General features: G+C 46.7%; 2 protein-coding genes across 3 annotated transcripts; one reads left to right on the forward strand and one right to left on the reverse strand.

Moving 5' to 3' along the window:
* The first annotated feature begins 74 nt into the window (after positions 1 to 74).
* On the forward strand, positions 75 to 8,380 carry THYN1 (thymocyte nuclear protein 1). 2 transcript variants are annotated; one of them, XM_045555637.1, is made up of 8 exons: positions 75 to 465; positions 1,594 to 1,775; positions 2,591 to 2,659; positions 3,022 to 3,114; positions 3,696 to 3,791; positions 4,033 to 4,183; positions 7,865 to 7,981; positions 8,277 to 8,380. In XM_045555637.1, exons 1-7 carry the CDS (start codon positions 423 to 425, stop codon positions 7,939 to 7,941), a joined length of 711 nt encoding a protein of 236 aa, XP_045411593.1. In that variant the 5' UTR covers positions 75 to 422; the 3' UTR covers positions 7,942 to 7,981; positions 8,277 to 8,380. The 2 variants fall into 2 exon arrangements, with proteins under 2 accessions (XP_045411593.1, XP_045411594.1); XM_045555638.1 differs by lacking the exons at positions 7,865 to 7,981; positions 8,277 to 8,380 and adding an exon at positions 4,505 to 4,709 and having other exon boundaries at positions 77 to 465.
* VPS26B (VPS26, retromer complex component B) lies at positions 2,092 to 27,063 on the reverse strand. Its single transcript, XM_045555636.1, has 6 exons — positions 26,338 to 27,063; positions 17,462 to 17,618; positions 12,431 to 12,595; positions 10,060 to 10,235; positions 7,931 to 8,073; positions 2,092 to 7,525 (listed from the first exon to the last, which is right to left on the reverse strand). Exons 1-6 carry the CDS (start codon positions 26,558 to 26,560, stop codon positions 7,379 to 7,381), a joined length of 1,011 nt encoding a protein of 336 aa, XP_045411592.1. The 5' UTR covers positions 26,561 to 27,063; the 3' UTR covers positions 2,092 to 7,378.
* Between the last annotated feature and the right edge of the window lie 36 nt (positions 27,064 to 27,099).

Genomic DNA, 27,099 nt, shown 5'->3' on the forward strand with positions numbered 1-27,099 from the left:
ACAGGCCTCTCGGCCCGGCTCCTAGGCAGACGCCCAGGCGCCGGGACTACAACTCCCAGAGACCACCGGGGCAGGCGCGCCAGAGGCCCGTCTTCAACCCAGCGCTGCAGGCCGCTGTCGCTTCGGAGGGGCGGAGGGGCGAGGCCTGTGTGGCGAGCGGATGAGAGGAGGCTCCGGAACAAACCGAGGAGAGTTTGGGGGACGGTTGTGCGAGATGGAAATGGCGTAGATAACGGCGGGGAAGATTTGAGGGGCCTAAGCACAGTCGTCTCTGTACTTTGCAAAAGTCTGAGGCTTTCTAGGCTTCGTCTCATTGCCTCCATCTTGCTCTGCGTAGGTTTTTTGGGGGTAGCACCTTTGCTCCTCGTTATCGCTCTGTTGATTCCAGAATCCTGTGCTCTTCCGCCCCTTGCTGGAACACCATGCCGAGACCCCAGAAGAGGCTGGCTGGGGCTGCTGGCCCAGGTGAGCTGCACCTATAGGCTGCACAAAGGCAGCCCCATAAGAACATTTCTCTAGGGCCTGTTTAATACTATTAATTTTCTACTCTGTGCTTGTGGGGAGAATCCTTCATGATTTGTTTCTTATTCCATCATTTTTTACTTTTACCACCAAGCTTTTACTCAGAGTCTCTTCTGCTTGTTTGTTCATTCAAGCAATAGCTGTTAAGCACAAAGAATATTTGCAGTACAGGGTGGCATGTGCTAAGGTAAGGTTTCCTTGCTCTCAGGGTAAGTGCAAACAGATTTAAGTGACAGGGTACAGGAAACTGGATTGTTAACGGGTACAAGAGGAGGTAGTAATCACAGGGAAGGCCTTGAGAAGGACGTGGGATTTGAGTCTAGCCTTGAAGAATGGGAAGGTTTTCCGCAGGCAAAGCTTTAGTATTCAGAAAAAGTGATGTCATTTTTATATTCACAAGGATGTATGGCATTCTAAGTAGATGCAGAGCAAGAACAAAGCGCTGGAAGGTAGAGAAACCTCTTTTGGGAATGGCAAGAGTTCCAGATTGACTATAGCACACTGTAGTTATTTAACAACACATGGTGCTGCAGTGTACATGTTAACTCTTAGGGAACCATTAGGAAATTCCACTAGCAAGGTATGGTGGGTTCAGAGCATTAGACATCCATAAATAATATTTAATGACAATTGATGTTGGCACTTACTATAACGCCAAGCATTGTCTAAGCCCTTTGTTTATATTATCTCACTTAATCTTCAACAGCTCCAAGAAGGTGCTCAGTTTGCTCACTGGAGAAAACAGCCTGAGCAAAGGCATAGAAGAGAGTGAGGGAAGGAAGTATTTATTGCCTACTGGCAGGCCCTTTAGTCCTAAACAAACCTGTACGTTGTTCTTATCCCACTGAATAATCCAGAAGATCTCCTGTAAGGTAGGCATTCTTGTCCAATTTTTATAAATAAGAAACTGAAATTTCTTTAAGATAAGATTAAGGTACTACATATAACTAGTAATTGATGAATCCAGGATTTGGGTCCAGGTCTGACTCTAAAACATAAGCTTTTTCCACAGTGGAACATTACTTCTCAGCAAGCATGATAGATCTTTTCTTTTTGCTTCTCCTATTGCAGACAAGAAGGGGCTATCGGGAAAACGTACCAAAACTGAGGATGCTGGTGAGGTATCAGCTAAAGTAGAGAACTCCAGCCCTCAGAAGACTTCAGCCTCTAAAAACTCTGTGAAGAAGCTAAGCAGCTACTGGTTGATGAAGTCAGAGCCAGAAAGCCGATTAGAGAAAGGTGTAGATATGAAGGTGAGACCATGTACCCGTCTCTAGTCCCTTCATGCTATTTTTTTAAATAAGTGAATATGGAACACCATAGGGTTCCAACACCAGCTTCTTATCTTTGAAGGGTGGGGAAAAGGTAAAAATGACTAAAATCAGCAGGATGTATTACAATCAACTATCTGTTTTGTGAATCCTCTATCTACAGCAAGGGTCAGCAAACTTGTTCTTCAAAGGGCCAGACAGTAAATATTGTAGGCTTGTGGGTCTTACACTCTCTGTTGCAACGCTGCTCTTGTAGCAAGAAAGTGACCATAGGCAGTATGTTAACAAACAGGTGTGGTTGTGTTCAAGTAAAACTTTATTTGCGAAATCAGGCATGGGGCTAGATTTGGCCTGATAATTTGCCAATCTCGATCTTAGGTTGCCTTTCTCTTAACACTTTACATGCTTCTAGGTGTCTCCCTGCCAATGGTTGGCATACATTAAGGGAATGAATATAAACCAATTTTAACATAGCCTGGGGAAAATATAAGTAGAAATACTACAGAAGAAATATACAGTGCTTTAACAAATGAAAAGCATGTAACCAGAAGATTACTTTATCAATCTGTATTATCCATTCAACTAATCCTCTTAATTGGCAAGGATAGTAAAATAACAAGGCTTACTTGTATCCACCCAACAGAAATGGCTCGGTGGAGCTGCTTCCCAGTGAACTACACATATTTCCACTGTACTCAGTAGCACCTCAGTGTAGGGGAGGGAATTGTCTGCTTCCATATGTGCTTACCAACTGGCTAAGGATTGTTTCATGAATGACTTTATTTCTTCCTGCCTAGTTTGGCATTGAGGATCTCAAAGCACAGCCTAAGCAGACAACATGCTGGGATGGTGTTCGCAACTACCAGGTAAGAGGGTTAGGAACAGGACTCCCGAGACCCAAGGGTTATGCCTGCCTCCTCCTTATGACTTATTTAATAGTGGAACCTCTTGGCCAAGATTGCCTTTTCCCAGAATCTAAACCTGAACATGTATTAAAAAAAAATCTTAATTACTCGGATTACATGAAATTTGCAGTTGGGCTGTGTTCTGGCCAGTGTCCTGGTACAAGCATGGGTATTTTGGAAAAGGGGAACAACTGTCTTATGAATTGAAGAGAAGCTGCAAAAAAGAAAACCCATCTAATGAAAGCAGACTTGATTTCCACTGAGAGGCTAGTACTCTCCAGCTGGTGAGGAGGATCATTCCTGTTTCTTTTCCTCTGGGATAGGCTCGGAACTTCCTTAGGGCCATGAAGCTGGAAGAAGAAGCTTTCTTCTACCATAGCAACTGCAAAGAGCCAGGCATCGCAGGACTTATGAAGGTTAGTTACACAGGTTTTGATCTGAATCCCTTTCTCTCTAGAGACTGACTCATGTAGATAAAAAGTGGTACAGCTTAAGTAGGTAACAAAAAGGAAGTACTCCCCTCCTTGTACCCCACTGTAGGACCAGGGAAAAACTGCCCTGGTCCCTTCCTATACAACAAGGACTCGAACAAAGCAGGCCTTCATTTCAGGTCCAGCCAGCACAGACTTATCTCCACCTCTAAGCCTTGGTCTCATGCAAAAACAGGCCTGATGGTAGTTCTAACAAGCTGAGAATTTTCAGGATAAAATTAACTATACAGGCAGAAAAAAACAGTGGTACTAGTAATAACCTTTACTGTTTAGTTTTAGAATGTGCTTCCTAAGACTTGAAAAAACAGGTTTGATTTCCTAATTGTGCTTGCCTTAGACTGTGTATTATTTCCATATATCTATGTATCTGAGCCCTCACTGGCTCTATAGCAAGGCAGATGGGTAAGAATGTGCAGGGTAAGAAATTAAAGTTAGAGGTGGATTAAAGATTGGCTGTGGAGCTGACTGTGTAGGCACATGATTGGAGACTTGGGTTTTGGTTTCAGATTGTGAAGGAGGCTTACCCAGATCACACACAGTTTGAGAAAAACAATCCCCATTATGATCCATCCAGCAAAGAGGATAACCCCAAATGGTCCATGGTAAGACTGTTCTTCCCATTTCATGAGAGGGGAAGGATGGACAAAGGGAGGTGGAGGGTCTGGGGTGGTTTAAGGTCAAGGTATAATGCCCAGCTCTTACTCAGATGAGGTTACACTAACTTTGGAGGTAAGAATAGAACACTGGCAACCCTGCACAGGAACCTCCTGCAAGCAGTTAAAAACCCAGTGGGCAGAGTCTGGCTGGACATGTCTTTCTGTCGTGTATGCTGTTGTCACTTAGGTGGATGTACAGTTTGTTCGGATGATGAAGCGTTTCATCCCCTTGGCTGAGCTCAAAACTTATCATCAAGCTCACAAAGCTACTGGTGGCCCCTTAAAAAATATGGCTCTTTTCACTCGCCAGAGACTCTCAATTCAGCCCTTGACCCAAGGTAAGAATGCATCCTTTACCTTATCATCCACACACGAGAATGACCGCATGAATTCCCATTTACTAGCTGACTAAATATGAGCATGGTATTTTAACCTGAGTCAGTATCTTCACAACCATAACGGGAGGGACAAGTTACCCCTTACTGTGTACCCAGTACTCAACAGTGCCTGGCACTTGGTAAGAAGCTCCCATAGGTTTTGAAGGATTGACTGCCTGCCTCGGTGACATGTAAAGTACCTGTGCCTGGCATAACTTCCCTGTTCAAGAGGAGATGTGAGACCTAATTCTCCCTTCTCTTCCTTTTTCCCCTTTTTGGTAGAAGAGTTTGATTTTATTTTGAGCCTGGAGGAAAAGGAACCAAGTTAACTGAGACATTGATGCTGGAATGGGCAAGACATTACTCCAAAGAAGTCAAGCTTTTTTAAGACAAAAGAAGGTGTAAGGCGGCTTGTTTGTTATATTTACCTGGCCTTGTGTACATAGGTGGGTTTGTATACTTTTCTCAATAAAACATTAACATCAAAGTTGAAAGCGTTTCTTCTAAAACCGCATTGGGTGCAGTGGAATACACCACCACAGATGTCTTCCACTGGGCTGGCTCCTGCCGCCACACCACAAGATGCAGGGCTCTTTCTCTCTTGTTCCATACGTAGCAGGATGTAGGGCTGAGACTCACTCTGGTAACACTGAGTCTTACTACACCAGCCTCTCTCACCTACCCCTGAAGTCATCTGGGTCTCACAGAGGTTTAAACCATCCTATGAGCAGTTTCAGGACAAGTTAGCAGATAGGGGTGAAACCTGAATTCATTTCTCAGCCATGTACATGGCTAAAACAGGTGGTTAATAAAGTCCTCATTGTTCACCAGGGACTGAACACTGAGAGTGCAGGTGCTGTGCTGGGAGTCAGGGCGGGTGTCTATCTTTTCCTGACATCAGAGGTGGTGTGATGTAGATGGAGACCACAGAACCTGGTGGACCAGGGGCACAAAGCCCCCAAAGCCACAGGGGCTTCCTTTAATCAGAGACCATTTAAACAAGTGTTCTTTGAAAATACAGCCATTGAAAAGACGACACGTTAAGAAACATGTAAACACTGCAGCTGCTTAATTACAAGTTGCACTGCTTGGTTTAGTACCTATGCACTCCCAGGTTTGGGGACCTTGGGGGTGGGGACAGGAGCCTCCCCTCACTTTCACAGTTGGACAGAGAAGGTGAGAATGGGGGGAGTGTAAAAGAAAACAGAAGACCTGGCTTGTGCGCAGCGCCTGAGAGAATCAAAGCAAATTCTATCTTCTAGTTCTCCCAGAAGAAAGGTTTAAGATGTTAGGAAAGTTGGAAAATGAATTTGTGTTGTCAGTTGGGAGGCCGAGGAACTGACAAATGCTTCTAGTTAGAATACCAGCTATTAAAAGGAGGCACATCAGAGCCTAATCTCATGCTCTGAAAAAGGCAAAGAACCCAGAACCTGCCTCCCTCATACACTTAAGCCCCAACCTTGACAATCCAAGGGCAGCTGGATGGGTGATCCTGTTCCATGAGGATTGTGTGTCGCACCTGAACTCGGGGTCTAGCACGGGGGAAACCGCCTTACCTTCCTCAGTTCTGCCCCCAGTCAACTACACATCACCCCAAATGCCTTCCCCTCCAGTCTCGGCTCTGATCCATGAACCCTGCCCAGTCAAAGGTTTAAGACTGCAGACTTCTAAAGAAAAGAGGAGACCCATTTCCCACGCTAACTGAAAAGTGACAGAGGAACCAGCGCCTCTACCTTCCAAATTACTAAGAATCCAGACGGCCAAATATTGTATTAGTTGGCTAGGGCGGGGTCTGCTTGGTCTTCCTATAAAAGGAAGGGAGGCCAATAGGAGAGTAATTCCTGTCATTTCCAGATGAGGCAGAAAAGGACAATAAACACCTTTCCTACTACAGGCCTGAGCACAGAGCAAGAGGGAGAACTGCCCTCTTCTCTAGCATAACAAGAATATCCACGAGAGTTTTTATATATATGTTTTTAAACAAAAAATACCAATGGTCCTAAACCTGGGTCAGTCAGTTGGCGAGGATGAGGACGTAATTTGGCAAGCAGAATTATTCTCAAGTTGTGGTAGCAGAGTCTTCTGCTGAGGCCCTCACCGTCTGCCCTTAACACATAGGGAGGGGGCTGAAGGGGCTCGGGGCGGTAGTAAGAACAAAATTTCCAAGTGTTTAAAACCAAGCCCTGATTCCCAGAAACTAAGTTAAGGGCAAGGAGAGACGAGGTCCACTCTCAGGGAGGCAAAGGGGTCAAGGCCCCTTCCTGGGATCTCTTCTTAAAGGAAACAGACCCCTCTTGCTGAGGGCTTGTTGGGGTACATAGAGCAACACCCTAGAACAACCCAGACCTCAGGGTGGCCAGTGGAGTCACATGGTGAAGGCAGACAACTGCCATGCGTTGATCTTCTTCAGAGGGCCGGGGTCAGCCTCCTGGGTTCAACACTGCTGCCATCCACGCATGATACTGACCGTGCATGGGCTTCTCTGTGCCCAAGGCCCTTCCACAGGCTTCTCTTCCAGGATGTTACTGACAATCCAGAGAATACAGAGCAGGGAAGTATCTGGGTCCCAGCAGTGAGAGGCCAGGAAGAAGGTGGCCTATGGAAACTTCAGAGCACCACATCCAAGACTCCCAAAGAGGTAGCTTCCTGATCTTGAGTCTTACTCCTGCCATTTAGGATGAGGCAGGCCCAACTCCTGCCACTACCTCAAGGACAGCAGAGGGGAGTACAAGACAAGACCACCCAGGCCTTGTTGGCAGCTCAGAATCCCAGGGACACGCTCAGGTCCTACATTCCAGGAAGCTCAGAGAGCCCAGAGCCAAGAGTGTGTGCCGTCTGCTCTCCTGTAAGACACGAGCAGCCCAGCAAGAAGGGCTGCAACAGAAGGCTCTTTTTCCCCTTCAAGAGAGACTAGCTTCCAGGATGCTACCTCTCCCTATCCCCACATCAGCCACAGAATCCCAAGGAGACTGCTTCCCAACCCAAGCCCCTTAGGTTCTTCAGAAAAAACAATTTAAGTCAAAAACATGATTTGTTTTCAGGTTGCAAGTAACGGGTCGGCTGAGCCTCACGTGGCCCTCCCCCCAACCCGCCGCTGGTGTTTGGTGGATGGGGGTGCCATGGTGGAAGCCCAGCAACTTCTTGGCCCTGGGGGGCCTACTGCCTGCAGTTGTTGTCAGACAGCTGGCTGGGGGTCCGCACCTCACCCAGGGAGGTTGTGCCCTCGAAGCGCTGGGAGGCGATGGCTGCCTGGTGGGACATGCTCTTCCGTACGATGTCACCTTTCCGCCATAACACCACTTCCTGTAGAATTGGGAGAGGGGGCAACATGACACTGAGAGGGAGATGCGGGAATGGGCATCCCAGGGGCTCCCAGCTTTGTCCTGGGGAATCTTGGGCAAAAGTGTCATCTGCTCATCTCTATCAAAGGCAGCAGCTGCCGGTATCTCCCGGTCCCTGGTGTGGGCCAGAAGAGCAGGTGTCGCAGAAATTAGGCCTGAGACAGCAAACTCCAGGTATCAAGTGGGGATATTCACTCTTGCTGTGGGATGCTGGGCAATCTAATGTTTTCACCTCTTGGTACAGTAACAAGTGGCCTAGAGCCTTAGAAACTCTCTCTCCTGTACCATTCTGCTTCCACAGGAATGTCGGCCTCCCTATTCTGTCCCTACAGCATCCAGGAGCCCAGAGAAGATGCCTGTGCCTCACCTGCTGCTTGAAGTAGCGCCGCTCCTCCTCGTCTATCAGCACCAGGTTGAGGTAATAGCGCACGGAGAACTTCTTGTTGATGTCCCGCATGGTGGGCGTGAGCTCATACCCCGCTAGGAAGAGCCGGATCGGAATGGACTCTCCTGTAAGGGGTGAAGTAAGGCAGGAATCAGAGCTAAGAGCAAAGTGACCCACTTGGCCTTAACACCAAGTCAATCTCTGGCAACAGCAGAGATCCGACCCTGAGTGTGGCAAGGAACACTCAAGCAAATGCTTTGGGGAAGTTGCACTATGTTGCCCAGCAGTTTGCTAAAGCAAAAATGTTGACTCTCCAATTCCATTCCAGGTCTTGTTGCAGCTTCTGAATGTCCTCTCCGAAACAGAGAGCAAGGAGGAGCAGATGAGTGGGAATGGCACGGAGATATTATTATTAAACATCTGTTGATTACATGCAGTGTGTCTACTTATTGGGCTTTCAAGAGGCAGCAAAGACTAGCTAACTCGTCATGTCTCCTACCAGTTTCAATGCCACCGCCCTCCATCCCAATTAGTGTATGCCCCCAAAATACATCCCTACTCTAATATGGATTGGCAGGTGGTGTGGTGGTCTGGAAAACGAGATCCTCATTTTGGCCCCTGTTCTCCCTTAACCAGTTGTGTGACTTCTGGGAGTGAGTCTGTTGCTTTCTCTGGACCCTGACTTCCTCATGTGGAAGATTACAGAATCAGGCTGTGTAATATTTTAGGCCCCTTCCAGCTGTAACATCCTGTCTTTCCTAGTATAAGTGGAACAAACTTAGAGCAGTAATTCTACTGGGAAAGGCCAAAGCTATAATGTAGTCTAAAGCTAAATATAAATGATCTTTTAATTATCTGCTGTTTTGTATTGTTTCTCAGTGCCCCATTTCATTAGAGAAAAAATGACCGTTGGTTCTACTTGTACAGCTGGTGAAAAAATGGGACATCAGAGAGTTGGGAAAACCTGGCCCCAGCCTTCCAAGGGCCTCACATGGTGACACCCAGGAATCTGCTCAGAGCGTCCCTGGTGTCCCCACTGTGACACTCCTTCTTCCACATGGAACAGACTGTGGGAACAGACGGAAGAACACCTTGGGAGCACCAATCACTTCAAAGTGAAAAGAGACATTCTTCATCACCGGTTGCTACAGAGCCAGTGAAGAATGTAAATTGCTGCTCCTTCCAAATAGTCACACAGATGCGCTAAATAACAAACTGCTCTCAACTCCACTCATCCTGGATGCAATGTTAGCTCCAGGGGGGTGGAAGAGGACTGCTTCCATTGAGTTCCCAGTGCTAGCTGCAGAACCTGGTAATACTGGCCAGAGTATCTAGTAGTCCTCTTTCATAGTTGCTGAATGAATTGAGAGAGCAAATAATTTTACCAGAGCTAAAGTAACTAAGTAACAAAAATGACTACTCATTCCTTAGCCCCAAAGAATGTCAATAAGGAAAAAGTAGTAAAATGTTCAAACTATATATGCTAAACCAGTACTATTCAAACATTTTTTGTTTTTTAACAGACATAACTCTTGAGATTAAATTTGAGATTAAATCCTTTTCTTCTGTAGAGACAGGGTCTCAATCTGTTGCCAGGGTAGAGTGCAGTGGTGTCACCATAGCCCATCGCAACCTCCAAGTTCTGAGCTCAAGGGATCCTCCAGCCCCAGCCTCCCGAGTAGCTGGGCCTACTCATGCCACCACATCCAGCTAATTCTTCCATTTTTTGTAGAGATGGGGTCTCACTACATTGCTCAGGCTAGTCTTGAACTCCTGGCCTCAAGCGATCCTTCTGCCTCAGCCTCCCAAAGTGCTAGGATTACAGGTGTGAGCCAGCATGCCCAGTGAGATTGAATCTCAAGTACAAGCCCAATATGTAAATGAGGTCAAAATGGAATTTTTCTGGGTGAAGATGAGGTAGGAGCCTGAAGTTCTGCATACTCAGCCTTCCTTTTCCTCCTTATTGGCACCCATAGTCCATAATGAGAGATTAAGAAATTACAGGTTAACAGGACATCTTACTTTGACAGTGAGATCCCTCATGCTCCTCTAAAATTCTGTGCAGGGCCTGGAAAAAAAGGTGTGGCTGGGGCCTCGGCCAGGAGGCTCACCTCGCACCGGCGCCCCGTCCATGATCTCGTACTTGGCTATCGTGTCATTCTCGTGGTACACATTGGGGCCTGTGCCCGTCGTTTCCCGCTTGATGATGTCTATCTCCATGTGCTTGATTTTGATTCTCACCAGCAGGAAGTATATCTTCCCTACAATGACATCTTTCAAGTGGTATCTGGGAAACAGAAAGTAAAGGAAGTAAGCTGTTGGAGCAGTGGCTGGCCCTTTTTGTTTCAGTAAAGTGCACTACCATGGCCATAACATGTTGGTTAAAGTTAAAGCTCCAGTGCACACTCGCCCATCTTCCCACCCGCGGTGCTGTGGTGGAATGGGTTTCAGATGTGTCTTTACTTGGATTTAAGTGACTTCCATCCCTTCCACTCTTCCACATCCAACGCAAATGACGTCTTTCCTACATGATGCCTCACTTGTTGATGTTTGTTCATCTGGTCTCTCTCCTCAGCATGTAGCTTCCTTTTTAACCTTTTGTATTTGTATGTATTTATTGATTGACTGGCTGATTGACTGACAGAGTCTCACTCTGTTGCTGGAGATAGAGTGCCATGGCATCAGCCTAGCTCACAGCAACCTCAAACTCCTGGGCTGGGCGCAAGCGATCCTCCTGCCTCAGCCTCTCGAGTAGCTGAGACTACAGGCACTTGCCACCACACCCAGCTAATTTTTTTTGTTTGTTTCTGTTTTTAGTTGCCCAGCTAATTTTTCCCATTTTTAGTAGAGATGGGGTCTTGCTCTTGCACAGGCTGGTTTCGAACTCCTGAGCTCAAGCGATCCTCCTGCCTCGGCCTCCCAGAGTGCTCGGATTACAGGCGTGAGCCACCATGCCCAGCCTGTTTTTTAGATATTCTCCCATAAATGCAGGAACTAGTCTCTCCCTTCCTCTCTAATCTCCATATGTGTTTTTGGAACTGGGCCTCAATGGCTCACATCACACAGGTCTGTCTGCTCTGGGCCAGACAGGCCAGGCCGGAGCAGTAGAGCAAGATGAGCAAATCATTCTCTACATCAGTGCCTGCTCTCTGGGCTCCAAGCCCCTCATTTGTCAGATGAGAAACTGAAGTACAAAAACGTTACTATCTACTAACCTTAGCCCAACTTCTTGACCTGATTCCAAGTCCCAGGTTGGGATACAAAAATGGGCAATTTCACACGGAGTACCCTGTTGTGCAAGGAGAGGAACAATCTGGAAGGTCCAACCCCTGCCTCCCTAAAGTGCCTTTTCCACACTAGCTCTGGTCTGGCATGCACTGTGGGGCAGTGGCGTTTTTGAGCTCTGTTGAGCTCTGATGCCAGCCTCTGCCCTCACGAGGTAGTGGGGTCAGTAGAGGGCAGTCACTTTGGGTGGCTCCTTCTTGGGCAGGACCACACAGCCCCAAGGCTGAGAAGAGAAGGGGGAAGAGCCTGCTCCCATGCCAGGCCCAGACCAGCACCCTCCCAGCTTGCCCCACCCTCTGTTCTGCAGGTCGGGTCAGGCCAAGCAGGGCTGGTTCTGGGTCACAGTGGTCATTTTACTGGGGCCCTCTGGGTTCTAGGCCAGGTGGCAGCAGAAAAAAACACACCTTTCCTTCACTCCTGTTCCAGGAACCAAGTATGTTCCCAGCCCCTTTCAAAGGTGAACCATCTGGTGCGGCTCCCACTGCCCCAGCCTCTGGATGACACTGGGCCTGAGGACAGCACAGTGAACGCCCTCGTTAGAGAGACTTTGTGGGGTTTTATCTCTCAGAACACCCCTTTTACTTTTGAATATTTGATTTCCACTTATTTTCAGGAATGTATCATATTCAAAAGAAAGACACTTTTGAAACTGTCAAACTGTCAGAAAGTTTTGTGATTTATAAGCAGTTAAATATTTTGGTTCTAACAGTAAACACCATTTAAGACACACATTTTCCCAACTTTCCAGTTAAAGTTATTTTAAGACTTCTATAAAAATGCATCAGGTATTCTTTGCTACAATTTATTTTAGTTTAGGGAGGAAGCAGCAAACTATGGCCAGTATTTGGTTTCCTCATTTTGATTTCTAAAGACCATATATGGAAGAAACAAATGATAACGGAATAACCTTCAAGTTAGTTTAGCTTGACATGAAAAGGCATCAAAGGATGTTTAACTTAAACATACCACCTTAATTTAATACAGTTTTGCTTAACCAAATGAAGTTTTATTTCTTGGTCAGTCTACCTGTAGGTATCCTAACACACATATTCACCATATTATTTCTGCGGTCTTCTCCCCACTGCATATGCCCATGAAGCAGTTGAGTCATGGGGCTCCACAATTTGCATTCCGGTCAAGTCCTCTCTTAACCTTACTAAACAATAATTCCACAGCCTTAGGGCCCGGGACACTTACTTGGATTTATTATACTCAAACTCAATGTGCAGACAGTCTTCGATTCCAACCTCCATCTTGATAGAGGAATTCAGCTCCGGGTATGTGCTGAGTGTGTGAACTACAATGTCCATCTCTTTGACAACATCATTGAGGCGGCGGCTGATGGTGGCTCGAAGGAAATAGCTGTAGGAGATGGAGTGTCATGAATAAATACTCCTGGTTTCCAGATGCTACCTAGCTATAGGCACTAAAATGGTCCACATGAGAGAAAACCCCTCACAAGGTTCTTAACCTTTTAGGGCTCTGTATCCCTTTGAGAATTTACAGACCCCGCATCTGGACAAAAATGTACATATGCACCTATACACAAAACATTGCAACTACAACTGTAGGGAGTTCAAAGATGCTGCCTCCAAATCACTTTTTGGAGCCCATGCCTCTGGATTAAGAACCCTGCTCCAAGTAAAAGTGATTCTCTGCTCTGTACTCCAATAGTGTGTTATCCTTAGGCCCTTCATAGCCCTTACTACTGTCTACCATGTATTTGTGTACGAGTTTTATTTCTTCAGCTAACTCCTGGCTTTGGGACACAGGGATATGCCTCATATTCTTATATTTGTACACTTGTTCATTTAACAATATTTAATCAATAAACCTTTCTTATGTCTTTCATGGTTAAAAGAGAAGAATGGAGAATGGAGAATGGAGAGATTAAGTCAGCTATTCATTCAGCAAACATTTACCCAGCTAAGCACTGTGCATAGGATGAATCAGATATAGCCTTACAATGCACTGGGGGAAATGGGCAAATAAACAAAAAAATTAGGACACATGGGAAGGGCTGATTCAGACACTGTGGGCCCAGTGCCGTGGGAGAGAGAAAGAGCATTCCAGGAAGAGCAAACCTTATGTGCAGCACATGCAGAGAGGAGCTGGTCTGTTTGAATAACAAGTCTCTGGCTGAACCTAGGCTCCTTGGGGACGAGATTGCCATGGTAGGGGACAAGTTACTAATAGAAAGACAACAGACACACAACTCCTGAAGGGTTTAACAAGCCCAACCTTTGTGGCCAGTCAGTTCAGCACTGCCTTCCCTGGTATCCTTGTCCCCTTGACTCAACCCTGTGTTAATACCCAACGGGGGAAAGCCCTTTAATGATATTTCCTTCTCAATAAAACTTGGATAATCCCCACTACCTCTCACATACTACTGGAGAAAGTTAAAAAGATATGCTAACCAGATCAACTACACATTTAGGCTACCTATCCCCCACGTGGCACTGACTCCTTGCAATCCTTCCTGCCCCTGCCGGTAACTTCCATCTCAATGCCCAAGACATCCGTCCCTAACATTTTTCTAATTGCTCTAAAGCTCTCGGGGCTTGTCTGTGGGAGACACTGCTCTTTACTCTGAGATGAAGGCATTTCCAGTCAAGATCTACAACTCTCTCCCTTCTCTGCTTTGTGCTGCTGCTTACTGAGGGCCTAAACGTGTCTCTGCATCGTCACCCATCCTCTTCCCAACGGCACCTCTGACTCTCAAGACCTTTTCTTCTCCCCCATCTGGCAGAAGGACTCTCGATATGGATGCACATTAGAATCACCTGGGAGCGGAGGCTCTAAAATTCCTGCTGCCTAGGCACATCTGGCATGTAATTGCTCAGGAGAGGGACACAGGCATTTGCATTTTTAAAAGCTTCCCAGTGATTGTACTGTGGGAGCCCTGGTTCAGCATCTTGATCCTTCTACTTTTCTGATTTTCCCAATCATTAATCTCTCTCTAGCTCAAGGCTTCTTCCTTTGAGCTTATAAAAAGGTCCAAAGTCAATCCCCCAAATCCTCTCCAGGTCTTTCACTCTTGACCTACCCCATCCTTCCCTTTTCTTTCTTCAGAGACCACTGTCACAAGACAGGACCTGTATTACTGCTGCCACTCCTGCACCAGCCACTACTCCCAGCCCCTTGCTTCTCTCTCCATGCCCCAACAGAAACTGCTCTCCTGAGGGGAACCCGTGGCCTCCCAGTGGCCAAAGCCAGCGTTGTGTGAAACATCTCCTTGAAACGCTCTTCCCTTGGCTCCGCATGGGCCATGACCCTGATTCCCCTCCTCCCCCCTCCTCCTCCTGGTCCCCAGCGGGTCCTGGCTCTTCTCCCCTGCGCCCCTCTCCTTGAAATACGCTATCACTTATTACCTCTGAGCAGATGATTCCCAATTGTGCATTTCTACGTTTCCCCTCTGTCCTCAGTGCCAGGTTTGCATTTCCAATTGTCTGGTGAATTTTTACACTTCTTTATTTTGCCAGCACTTCGACCTCCTCTCTAAAATAGGATGAACCATCTATCTCCAAAACACTTCTTCCTCCTGATGGCCCTCTCTCCACCTCCGCGGCTGCAGCCTCTACTCATTGGCAAATTCTTTGCTTCTGCCTGTTCCCATTGTGCCCACCAAAGTAGAACTCTGAGGACCTCCTACTGGCCTTCTGACAGTTTGTCTCCACACTCTTCCCATCCATCAAATGCTACATATTGACTTTAATCTTCCAAAAGAACCATTCCCCTGCCTAAAAACAAATTTTTAAAAAAAGCCAAAACAAGCTTTTCATGTTTTCCCTCCACCTGTGTAATAAGATACAAGTTCTTATTGTGGAATTTACATCTTCTATAATCTGTCCTTGGCCGGGAGCAGTGGCTCACAGCTGTAATCCCAGGACTCTGGGAGGACAAGGCAGGAGGATCGCTTGAGGCCAGGAGTTCCAGACCAGCCTGAGCAACAGATGAGATGTTATCTCTGCAAAAAATTTAGAGGATAAAAAAGTAGCCAGGTATGGCGGTACGTGACTGTAATCCCAGCACTTTGGGAGTCCGAGGTGGGAGGATTGCTTGTGGCCAGGAATTGAAGACCAGCCTGGCTACATAGTAAGACCCCCATCTCTAAAACAAATAAATTAGCTGGGTGTGGTGGTTCGTGACTGTAGTCCCAGCTACTTGGGAGGCTAAGGCAGGAGTATGGCTTGAACCCAGGAGTTTGAGGCTGCAGTGAGCTATGATCATGCCACAGTACTCCAGCCCGGGCAACAGAGTAAGACCCTGTCTCTAACAACAGTAACAATGACAAGAACAACAAAAATAGAAAAAAAATAAACTATCCTCAACTAATTTTTCCATCTTTACCTCCTTGCTTTCTCAACATGAATCCTAAAATCTTCACCTAATTTGGACAGTAATGCCTTTCTTTCTTTTTTTAATTGTAGTAAAATACACATAACATAAAATTGACCATTTTAACCACTTTTACTGTACAGTTCAGTGGCATTAATTACATTCACATGGCTGTGCAACCATCACCACCATCCACCTGCAGAACTTCTCCATCCTCCCCAACTGAAACTGTACTCATTAAGCACTAACTCCCCATTTTCCCCTCCTCCAGCTGCTGGCAACCTCCACTCTTTCTGTCCCTATGAATCTGAATACTCTAGGTACCTCATATAAGTGGAATCATACAGCATTTGTCCTTTTGTGACTGGTTTATGTCACACAGCATAATGTCCTTAAGGCTCATCCATGTTGTAGCATGTGACAGCATTTCCTTCCTTTTTAAGGCTGTATAATAGTCCATTGTATGTATATATCACATTTTGTTTACCCATTCACCCATGGATGGACACTTAGGTTGCTTTCACCTTTGGTTATTGTAAATAATGCTGCTATGAACATGGGTGTACAAGCATCTGTTTGAGACCCTGCTTTGAAATCTTTTGGATATATAACCAGAAGTAGAATTGCTGGATCATATATGGTAATTCTATGTTTAATTTTTTGAGGAACTCTTATACAGTTTTCAACACCTTTCTTTCTGACATAAAAACATTTAAAACAAATCCACTGCAAAAAGGAAAACAAAGATTAATAAATCCCATAGTTGAGCTTAAGTGACCACTAGATAGTCCTCACTGTTGCTGCCTTCTGTGAGTGCAATTATAAAACTGTCTTTACTGGGGGTAATGTCACTGCTTAGACCTCTCTGCAAAGATTTAAAAAGAAGAGGCTACAAACGCTCTCCTGATGGAAGAGGGGAGACCAGGAGAAAGAAGGGAGGTAAAGGTCTTGCTGTAGTCTAAACCTAAACTCAGGCCTTCAGGTGATGAAACAAGCTGATCTTATGAGACAGTATCACCTATTCCAAGTGAAAGAGGAGTCTGCTTTATGCCATCACATAATCTTGAGGCTGCATCTAAGAGTCTACAGCTGCTGTGAATTTTTCTCACCACAGAGACTCAGGCACCAGCCTCTATCTTCAGTTTCCAAGACTAGAACAGTAGAAACAATCCCATGTACTTATAATGTGTTCATTAATGTTTTAAGAACTTGTCATACTGTGTTACATTTGATTTTCTTATCAACCCCAGGAGAAGTAGAGGACAGATCTAGAATTAGAATCCAAATCTATTACGCATTTTTCAGGTGAGAAGGCTGAGTTGCAGAGCTCGAGATCGCACTGTTGTTGGGTATGCTGGGGCCAACTCGGTTACAAAAGGCAACTGCTAAATTTTCAGGAATTTCATGAGTTGGCTGTTTAACACAGCAATTATTTAAAGTTAAATTATATAAACTTACAATTAAATAAATTATGTTAAAAACAAAGGTAATCCATACTAAAACCCCATTGCTTCCTAATTATTTTCCTACGCTTTATAATGCTTTCTGTTCTTGAGGGAATGTACATTTGGTATCCCCATATGATGGTAATGCTATGTAAAGGTAGCTCCTGCCCATCCCCCCCACCTCTGCACTTAGGGACATCAGGTTGGTAGCTTGAAATTGGCCATGGTGGGAATAGTTACACTATAGAAACTAACAAACTCTACAAACCAGGCAGCTTTCCTTCCAGAGAGCCCATAGTTGAACCTTTACCAGCACACCACAGCTCATAATACTCTTCCTTCTGAAGACCCATACAAAGATCCTCAGAAATGGGGACAACCTCAGATCCTAGTCCATGTGGGGCAGGTTTTGGGGTACAGTGGGGAAGTAGCAGGCACAACTTACCGTAGCTTCACATTCTGTCCTGTGTAGGACTCATACGGCTTCTCCACGTGGGTAAACTCAAAGTCGAAGGCTTGCGACTGGGTGATCTCTCCAGGCCGGGCCAAGTCCTTCACCAGGGACACAAATTCATGGTGGTTCCCACGGTCGTAGTAGAGTTCTGGAGAGATAGCAATGCCCTCCTCTATCAGATCCTGAGCTACACGGGGCCTGGGGAGGGGGCTCCAGGCTGGAGGCACCTCTCTTCTGAAAGACCTCTCCCCAAAACAGACCCCTCTAGCCTTGGTTTGCTGACTCCCTTTCCAAAGACTCTTTTATGTAGAGAAATCTCACAGCACAAAAAGAACCCAATATGACTGTGCTCCAGGGCATTAGGATGGCATCTCTTAGTAAGGAGTAAGTCACAGCACCAGTGTCACAAATGCCACATTTGTTTAAACAGCTTTTCAACATTTCTAACTTTGAAAGGATATGTATAGTTTACTTAGTCATATCATCCCTATAATCTGGTGAGACAGCTGGGACAGGCCTTATCACCCCATTTAACAGGTAAGGAAACTGAGGCATAGTGTGGCATGACTGGCTTGGCATCACTGACTTGGTTGCAGCGCTGAGACTAGAGCAGGTCTTCTAGACTGCGTCTGTTTCTATGACCTGGTATCATGAGGGTAATAACACAACCCACTACGTAAGGCTGTGCGAGAGGTAGCAGAGCTAATGTAGGCAAAGGACTTAGGATAGTACACAGTACGGAACAAGAACTCAATAAATATAGCTGCCAGCTTCTGCCGTCACTCAAAAAGGAAGGCATGTGGCCAATCTGACATGGACATTTTAACGTTATTCCCTACATCTAAGTCAGTGATTCTCAAACTTCAGTGCGTATGAGAATCACCTGGAGGGCCGGTTAACACAGACTGCTGAACCCCACCTCTGATATTTTTGATTCAGGAGGTCTGGGGTGGGGCCTGAGAATTTACATTTCTAATAGGAAATGTAAACAAGCGCATGCTGGTGCCACACTTTGAGAAGCATTGCTCTAAATTCGTCCTCTTCAGGAAACAGTTCTGGCATTTGTTTTCTTTCTTTCTTTTTTTTTTTTTTTTAAGAGACAAGGTCTTATTCTGTTGCCCGGACTTGACTCCCGCCTAGACACCCTGCCCAGACTCGACTCCTGGGTTCAAGTGATCCTCCTGCCTCAGCCTCCCAAGTAGCTGGGACTACAGGTGTGCACCACCAGGCCCCAGCAAAATTTTAATTTTTTAAATTTTTGTAGAGACAAGGCTTTGCTATGTTGCCTACGCTGTGGTATTTCTTTATGATAAGTTCACACCACCCATTTGTCCTACATTATTTTATGTCTGTCTGTACTCTGCTACTTAAGTATTAAGTTGTACGTATATACATGGTCTCTCTTTTCCATTTTGACTATATCCCCAGCTCCCTGGTACTCCCTAGCACCTGGCCCTGCAGACATGGACTCTTAATACATGGCCACATCACAGTACCACCCCTCAGGTATTTCTGGGTTCAAGTCCTATGCTAGGCTGCAACTGAAAGCAAGGCAGCTGAACTGGGAAAACAGAGCAGGCAGAGTACACTTGCTGCTTCTGTGGTTTACTGCTTGGGAAGAAAGAGACTGGTTCATGGAAAGGGGTCTCTGGGACAACTGCCCACTAGGCCTGGTCCTGGGCATCTCTAGGACACAGGAGGTGATCTCTCTCAGTGATAACCTAAGCATTATTGGCAGTAGGGGAGAGCTGCATTAGCTCTGGGTCCACCCTGGACAGCACAACATCTGAGCCCAGATTAGGATCAAAGCCTTCTTGGGCCCAAGAAACCAGATCTCTTGCCTCCCCAGAGCCAATGCAGTGTTCACCCCTGCCCTAGGGGAAGAATCATTTCCAGAAAGAGAAAAATGGTTTTAGGTGGTTCTTTTTAGTCTGAATGCAAAATCCACCCCCTTGCTGGTCTAGGAGCTGCCCTTGACAGGGGAGCTTTCTGAAGGAGAGTGGGCTCTGTCGTAAGATTTACCCAACTCAGCCAGGCACGGTGGCTCACACCTGTAATCCTAGCACACTGGGAGGCTGAGGCAGGAGGATCTCTTGAGGCCAAGAGTTCAAGACCAGCCTGAACAAGAGCAAGACCCTAACACTACTTAAATTAAAAAAAAAAAAAAGATTTACCCAACTCGTGAAGATGGCAGTAGTGTGGATAATCCCACGCTAGTGATGCCACTTCCACGTGAGTTCACAATGTATTCTGTGGTTATGGTTTGTGGCTGATTTCCTATGTAGTTACACTTCAATCAATCTTTTATGACAAACAATCTACCTCTCTTCCAAACACCAAATGGTTTCAGCAGTGAGAAGCACTCCGGGAAGTCAGTGATAACCCACAAAGCTACTAAATGGGAAATGACAATTCCAAGTGACAGGGGCAGGGGGCGGTGTAGGTGAGCAATCCAGTAAGTGTGTCCCTCAATAAAAGTAAGGAAGTGCAGGAATGCGGTGGGAACAGAGCTGTGGCCAGTCCCAGTGACAAGGACTCTTTTGCTTACTCTTGCTACATGAGCCCTGGTTGGTGGTGTTGGCTCCCATGTGGAGTTGAACCCTTAACTTGGGAACCTAGTGCCTCAGCTCCCAAGCACTAGACTCGCCATTAGTTCTAGGGGATAGAAGCAGACAGAGCCAAGACCCCAACGTCCATGAGCTCTAAGTGGGAAATTCCAGAGTCAAGAGGAAGATGGGAAGAGAAGGATGGAAAAATACACAAATGTGAGAACACAGCCCAAAGGCAACATGAGAAATAAACAAAACAGAGAAGGTGCAGAGAACACTCAGGTTGCCAGCATTCGTGGATCCTAGCAACGGTGCAGAAGGTTCCACCTGCCCCAGCAGGGACAGGCGGTAGACGTCCTTCCCTGCATAGCATCTGGGAAGGACACATATTAATATCAGCTCCCACCTCAAATGTCATGGAAGAGTGGCCAGTTGTGGTCTGAGCAAGGCTGGACTGGCCTTTTTAACCTACAATTTAGAAGCCATTTGCAATGCTTCTGCAAACATTGTAGGGCAAAGGAGCAGAACAATAGTACTTTCCTATTTGCCAAAAAGTTTGGTTTCCTCTTGCATAAATTGAAATGGAAACTCTAAGGCTGTTCTCACAAGAGGTTTGGGCCCTAAAGAGACTGTAAACTACCTCTATTCCATCCCAAAGAAGCAACCACAAGTCACCCCTCATTCTTCCCAACCACCAAAGTCCTCAGAGACCAGACATTTTGGGCTAGAAGTAGGAACTAAGTTTTTTGTTAAGGTAACTACCCTGTCTTCAGTTTCCTTCTCAGTCCAACAGGAGGAAATAACTTTTGTACTCAGGATGTTTTCATGGTGAAACTTGCCACCAACGGTTGAGAAGTGAATTTGCCACTTTGGAAAGTAAATGAGGCAGTTTTGCACTATAGATCACCCCGTGACAGACACCCTAGTGGTCACTGCAGGGACAGGATTATGTTTAATCCAGGCTTCATGCTGGTCTTAGAAGAAACATAAATCAGCAAGGGCAAAAAGCCCTCCAAACAGTCTCCTCTTCATCTCATTTTCCCAGCCACTGTTTGTTGGCTGGCAACCCAGGCAAGAGTCGTGCCAGCCGCACCCCACACCCAGTAAACCTGAGGAGCACTCACATCTCCAGGCCACCTGTGCCCAGCCAGGTGGGGCTTGGCTCCAAGCCCTGCTAGCAGCTTGGTAAATAGGCGGGAATCAATTCATTTAATCTTAATGTGCCTTTTACTTAGTATTTCAAGGGTTAATGAATTGAAATATAGAAAGCCTCTGGGGTTTTTATAAGTACAGGCGTGATTGGGGTACTGATGGGTTTATTACAAACTTAAAAAAAATTCTAGATAATGTCTATTGGCTTTGGAGTGCAGGGATGTTCGTGTCTGCCCTCTTCTGCAAGTTTCTAATTACGTTTGGTTTTTTTTAACCCCATTGGTCTCCCAGGCGACCCAAGTCTGCCTTCCATCCTCTACCAGTGTTCCCCAAAGGCATCCAGCTGCACAATGGCCTCTCCTCCTTCTCACAAACACAGTTCTTTGCTCGGTGCTCTTTACAGACTACTGCATCTTTCTAAAGATGTGGGCATTAGCTGTGAGGTGACAAGGTCTATCCTACGGACCTGGCCCAGGAGATGCCCTCACCACGCCTGTGCTGGCAGTGTTAGCACACAAACCAAGTCATCAGAAAAAGTACACTAGGTGCAGGCAAGATCCTGGTGCAGCCTTAAAAACTTACAGAGGGTAACAGAAAAACATGCACAACATAAGTGACTAAATAAGACCTTATACCCTCAGGGGGCAACATACAAACTGCAACATCTGAGCAGCTGGTGCAGTACTAGATGGACCATAGGTCTGACAACTCTTATTTTCTTACATATAGGAAGAAATCAGCCTCAACTTGGCATAGGACAGTGTGATGAGAGGAACACGCAAGAGCAGGTGAGCTGACATCAGCTTCAACACTCCTCTATCCCAGGCCCCTCGTGAGGGTGCTGCTCCAACAGGGGCACACCAGCCAGTGAGTCATGCAAGTTTTCAGCAGCCTCTACTAAGGGATGCACCTCACTCATTGATGCCTCCTCCACAAGCACGAGCACGAAGCCCAGACACTCAAAGGTAACCAGCAAAGCAAACCTGCACTCTCCCTTTCTTTCATTAAAATAACTCAGTTATCTAGGAGCAGATGAGAAAAAAAAAACCTCAAGAATAGCTCCTGTCGATTCTTAGATCTGACCAATGTACCTAGTTAACAAATACTTATTGGGCACCTTCTATATGCTATCTAGCCACTAAGACGAGATTAGCCTCTACACCAATGATGGACTGAAGGCAGTCCCTGGCTTTCAGGGGCTCTCAGTTTAGTGAGAAAGACAGACAAGTTTAAAAAAAAAAAAAAAAGAGTCACAAATTTGTCATATCCTGCTTGAAGAGGGATTAGTGAGGCCTCCGGAAGGTCAGTAGAGGAAGCACTCAGGTTAGCCTGGGGAAGTCAGGGAAGGCTTTCTGATGGGTGTGGGTGTTTGCCAGCTTTGAGGAAGGAGTAAGAGCTTGGGTGGGAGGTAGTATCTTGCAGAAAGATGTTGCCATACAAAGGGAAGATACCAAGATTCTAGAAGAAATAGGATATTTTGAGGCAGCCACAAGTGATTTGGGTGAAGGGCTAGGGGGTGATGAGGCAGGGGTCAACTCTGGAAGGATTTGGATGTGTTTTTCCACTTTAAACAATGGGAGTTGAGAAGAATTTTAAGGAGGGGACTGATAATGTTAGGACTGCCTTTTAGCTAGTTCATTCTTACAGAAGATGACTTGAAAGGAAAGGGAAACAAAGGCAGGAAGACTAGTCAGGAGGCTACTACACATAGAAATAATAGACAGTAGCATTGAGGACAGGAGACCCTGATTTAAGATATATTTAAGATCTAATACAGAGCTATTAGAGAGGATCAAAACTTAGAAGCCAACCAGATGCATGGGAGGGGGAGTGAAGAGTCTGAGATTGACTCCTAGATTTCAGAAGCTGAGTGGACCCAGGTGACATAGGCCAAAATGGAGAAATCAGGAGAAGTAGCAGGGATGGGGTTGGGGCTGGGGCAGAGAGAGAGAGGAGACAGGGTTTCTGTTGGGATGTGTCTCTGAGGCACCCACTGGGTATCCAAGTGGACATGTCTAGTAGGCAGCTGGAATGACAGGTGTGAAACTCAGAAGAGAATCCCAGTCAGGACAAAAAAACAGCATGGGAGTCATCAGAAAGTAAGATGACACAGAAGTCACGGGTGCAGAGGAGATTCCTAGAACAAGTTATAGTGAGACGGGACAAGGGACAAAGGTCATACCTCGGTCTGCCTCCAAACCAACGAGGAAGGGGGACCGAGCTCAATGTCAACTTTCTTACCCCCACACGTCACAGCCAGACCTCAGAACCTGACCCAAGTTCCACCACTTCATACATAGTCAAAGAGTGCAATGAAGGAGAAAACCACACAACCGCAACTTCAACAAAGTTACTCACTAGTCTCGCTTCGGTGCCCTGAGGTCAGTTCACAATGACTGTCTTAGGTTTATTAGGTTTATGACACAAATACTTCACAACCTGCTTCTTTGGGGGAACCAGGAGGATAAAATGGGAGGAATTTAAGAGCCTAAGAAAAGTCACTTTGTGCCTCCACATAGGCTGGTACCATCTTTACTTATCTGTCAATGTATGTAGTTTAGGAATACAAACTCCCTTTCACACCGAACATATCTAGAAAGGTTATTTTAACACCTTGTTCTTGATCAAGAAATACAACCCCAAACCAAATAGTAAGAAACATATTGTCCAGAATTCTGTATTATTCTCTTACTATGTTATGCAACCACAGATAATTGAGGGTGAGCTATATACTTTAAGCATGCAACTGGAATTGGCTCTATTCACAGCACCAGGTGTGCCTGGCCCCTGTGGCTGAAGCAAGAGATTTAAGGCATGGTGCTGAAACATGCACTCCCTGTAAGCAAACATGGCAATCTTATTGTGCAGCTGGAGTATAAGAGGTATGGGGGAAGAGCAGTAAGCCAGTGATTGATAACTGAATTTGTGAAACGGAAACATCACTATATCAACTACTAAAATTTTATAAAAGAACCCTCTATAAGGGGCATGAATCAGGATATCCTGACATGCCCAACATTCTCACCAGGTGATTTTATTATCCTTGCTTGATAGTTGAGAACACTGAGGCCCAGAGAGGGACCTAACTTCCCCAAAGTCTCATGGTCAATTCAGCCCAGAGTGCATAGAGGCCCAGAAAGAGTAACTAGTGGAAGCAACAAAAGTTTCTGAGAAAATTCAGCATGGATGATATATATCTTGGGATTAAAGAGTTAGCCAAGAAACCAGGCAGGGCAGGAATAGCAAGTAGCCTCTTCAACTACCTTTCATTTAGACCAGAGGGAGGCCTGGACACCAATCCTCTCAGAACAGCTCATTTCATATTGTCTGGGGCAGGGAACATTCTGGGGAACATCTTTCATATGTTGGCAAGGTACCACCATCTAGGAATGATGGTACAGACACGGACTAAACATGCCTGTCTACACTGGCATTATGGAGTCGAAAAATCAACGCAATAACTTTAAAACTACTATTTAAAAAACACCATTTCTCAGTAGGCATGGATTTCTTTATTTTTAATAATTTTAACTCTAATCCCATGACAGGCAAAGATTTCTTGACTATTTCATATTATGCTGAGCATAAAATGCTTTGGATTCATCCTATCTAGCATACAGTACTTTACTAGGGATGATTTTACACTCCGGGGACATATGGCAGCATTGCAAGACATTTTTGTGGTCGCAAGTGGGAGATGCTACTGGTATCTGGTCAGTTGAGGCCAGGGATGCTGCTAAGCACCCTGTGAAAACGAAGCATTATCAGGCCCCAAATGTCACCAGTGCTGCTGTTGAGAAACCCTGCCATCAAAGACAGAAGCAGGAAAGTAGAAGGCATGAATTCACTCTTCAGCTCCTCTTCTGGTACAGTACCAAGTCTCTCATATTCTTAGTTTAAAATAACATAAAAAAGGTTCCTTTAGTGTTCAACCTGATCTCATTTTCTTAAATACCAGGGCAAAATGCTTAAGGCTGAGCAGTGGACAGCAGAACCTGGCCACCAGGACTCCTTTTGCCCGGGTTCCTCCTACCTGTGTCTCAGTGTTTCCTGGCTCTGTGAAAAAAGCAACAAAGAGAAGAGAACAAATTCTTTCCTAAATCCTCAGGACAGGGGAGTTTAACAAGCTTCCCCAAAGAAGTCTCTAAAAACAGTGTTATACAGGCAGTATGTGGTAAAGGGTGTGGAATCTCCACCAGAGGTGTTTGCAACCCAGAGTATTTACTGTGAATCCACTCCTGACCTAATGACAAAAACAATTTGTTTTAGAAGTGCCTGAGCATTTTAATAACACACAAGACTCCAAATAGTCTTAGAATTGGAGACAATCCAGTCTTGACCGGCAGCTCCCCAAATTTTCATACTGCTTTATTACTGTTTGGTTCTCATGGTTAATAATGTTTGGAGACTGTCAGAGCATTGAGAAATTCTGACCACTTACTTGCGGTTTTAGAAACATCATTCTTTGTCTTTAAGGAGAAAATTAGACAACTGAAAACTCAGATTCTAATTTAAAAAAGTCTGAGAAATGCAGGTTAGGTAAGCAGTCAGACTGGGGCTGAAAATTACACGTCTTCTTTCTCAAAGCATGCACAAGCATAGGTAGTTTAGAGCTGAGGCGAGATTAGAGAGTACTGGTGAGCTCCCTCTTACACAGCACGTCTACAGAGCAAAGGGGGTGGGTGCAGGCGCAGGGAAGTGGCCTCGCAGGACCAGCTTAACTTTGGGTCCGACAGCTGTGGATGGCCAGTCCATGGAAAGGCCAGTATTGGGAGGTCCCCCCTGACAAATCCACCTGCAAGCTATGGCGGAGCACCTCACGTTGAAATCCTGGGGGCAAGAAGCACAGCTGAGAGCATGCTGAAGAGATGACAGGGGTACCCAGAGGCAGCGTCCGACTAGGCACAGCACGGCGCTCCCTCCTGCGCACGGTCTCCCCACTTCCCTGGCAGTGCCCTGTCACTTCTGGCAGGGAGGACAGTAAGGCAGGGGGAGTCGCCCAGGAGCGGGACTTGTGTCTGAGCCCCAGGCCTCAGGCTGCAATTGACAAGCGACTGTGCCAGGCCTCGCTGGAGCTGGGCCCCGAATCACGCTGCTCACCGCCCGCCCCCCAGCCTTGGCCCGGCTGACGGCGCTAGGGGAGAGAGGTCCTGGGGGTCGACTCACCGATCTGCCCGATGAACTCGATCTTGATGCCCTGGTGCTCCAGGCGCTTGTTGGGGTTCTTGAGCGCAAGGCTCACCTTCCCGGAGACCGTCTCCCCGTCGTAGAAGAGGAAATATTTCTCCTTCTTCCCGTCCTCCGTCTTGTGCTCGGCTCGCTTCCTACTCTCCGCATCGTTCAGAAGGATTTCCACCTCCACGCTCTGCCCGAAGCCGAAGAAGCTCATCTCACCGCCGGACCGGGCAGGTCTCGGTAGGGACCGCTCCCTTCCACCGGGGCGCGGGCTGCCCTAAGGGAAGGCAGGCCGGAGGGCCCGATGCGGGAGCGCGCTCGGCGGCCGCACCGCAGCCGGGCTCCGCTGCTGCCGCCGGGCGGTGGGCGACGACCGACAGCCCCACTCCACGGGGGAGGGGCAGGGCCGGGGGAGGCAGGCGGCTGCGGGCTTCAGCGCCCCGAGCAGCAATGCACCGAGGAGCAGTGCGCCGCGCCGAGCCGCCCGAGCCGCCGGTGGCAGTGAGCGGGCGAGGGCTGGCGGTGCAAGCTGTGGAGGGCAGTGGCGCAGAATCGGGTGCGCGTGGCTTGCGCCCACCTGGTGGGGTCCGGCACAGAACAGCGCAGCCAGCTGCCCAGCCTCCGGCGGCGTAACGCACCCAGGTGCATCGGCGGCGCCGGGCGGGGGAGGGGGGAGGCGAGCTCCAGCCCGGATGCACTGGATATGCCGCGCGCATGCGCACGTTTCTTTCTGGCTCCGGCCTCCCGGCCGCC

This window comes from Lemur catta, chromosome 7 (assembly GCF_020740605.2).
Source record: "Lemur catta isolate mLemCat1 chromosome 7, mLemCat1.pri, whole genome shotgun sequence".
In the NCBI taxonomy this organism is placed as follows: Eukaryota; Metazoa; Chordata; class Mammalia; order Primates; family Lemuridae; genus Lemur; species Lemur catta.

What these genes read in the sequence shown, in the direction of transcription:
- THYN1 (XM_045555637.1), top strand. Translation starts at nt 423, where the DNA reads ATGCCGAGACCCCAGAAGAGGCTGGCTGGGGCTGCTGGCCCAG. An exon ending in ATGGTGTTCGCAACTACCAG is followed by an intron (nt 2,660 to 3,021) that starts GTAAGAGGGTTA and finishes CCTCTGGGATAG; the next exon opens with GCTCGGAACTTCCTTAGGGC. An exon ending in ATAACCCCAAATGGTCCATG is followed by an intron (nt 3,792 to 4,032) that starts GTAAGACTGTTC and finishes GTTGTCACTTAG; the next exon opens with GTGGATGTACAGTTTGTTCG.
- VPS26B (XM_045555636.1), bottom strand. Translation starts at nt 26,560, where the DNA reads ATGAGCTTCTTCGGCTTCGGGCAGAGCGTGGAGGTGGAAATCCTTCTG. An exon ending in CGAGTTCATCGGGCAGATCG is followed by an intron (nt 17,619 to 26,337) that starts GTGAGTCGACCC and finishes CTATCTCTCCAG; the next exon opens with AACTCTACTACGACCGTGGG. An exon ending in GGACAGAATGTGAAGCTACG is followed by an intron (nt 12,596 to 17,461) that starts GTAAGTTGTGCC and finishes CATCTCCTACAG; the next exon opens with CTATTTCCTTCGAGCCACCA.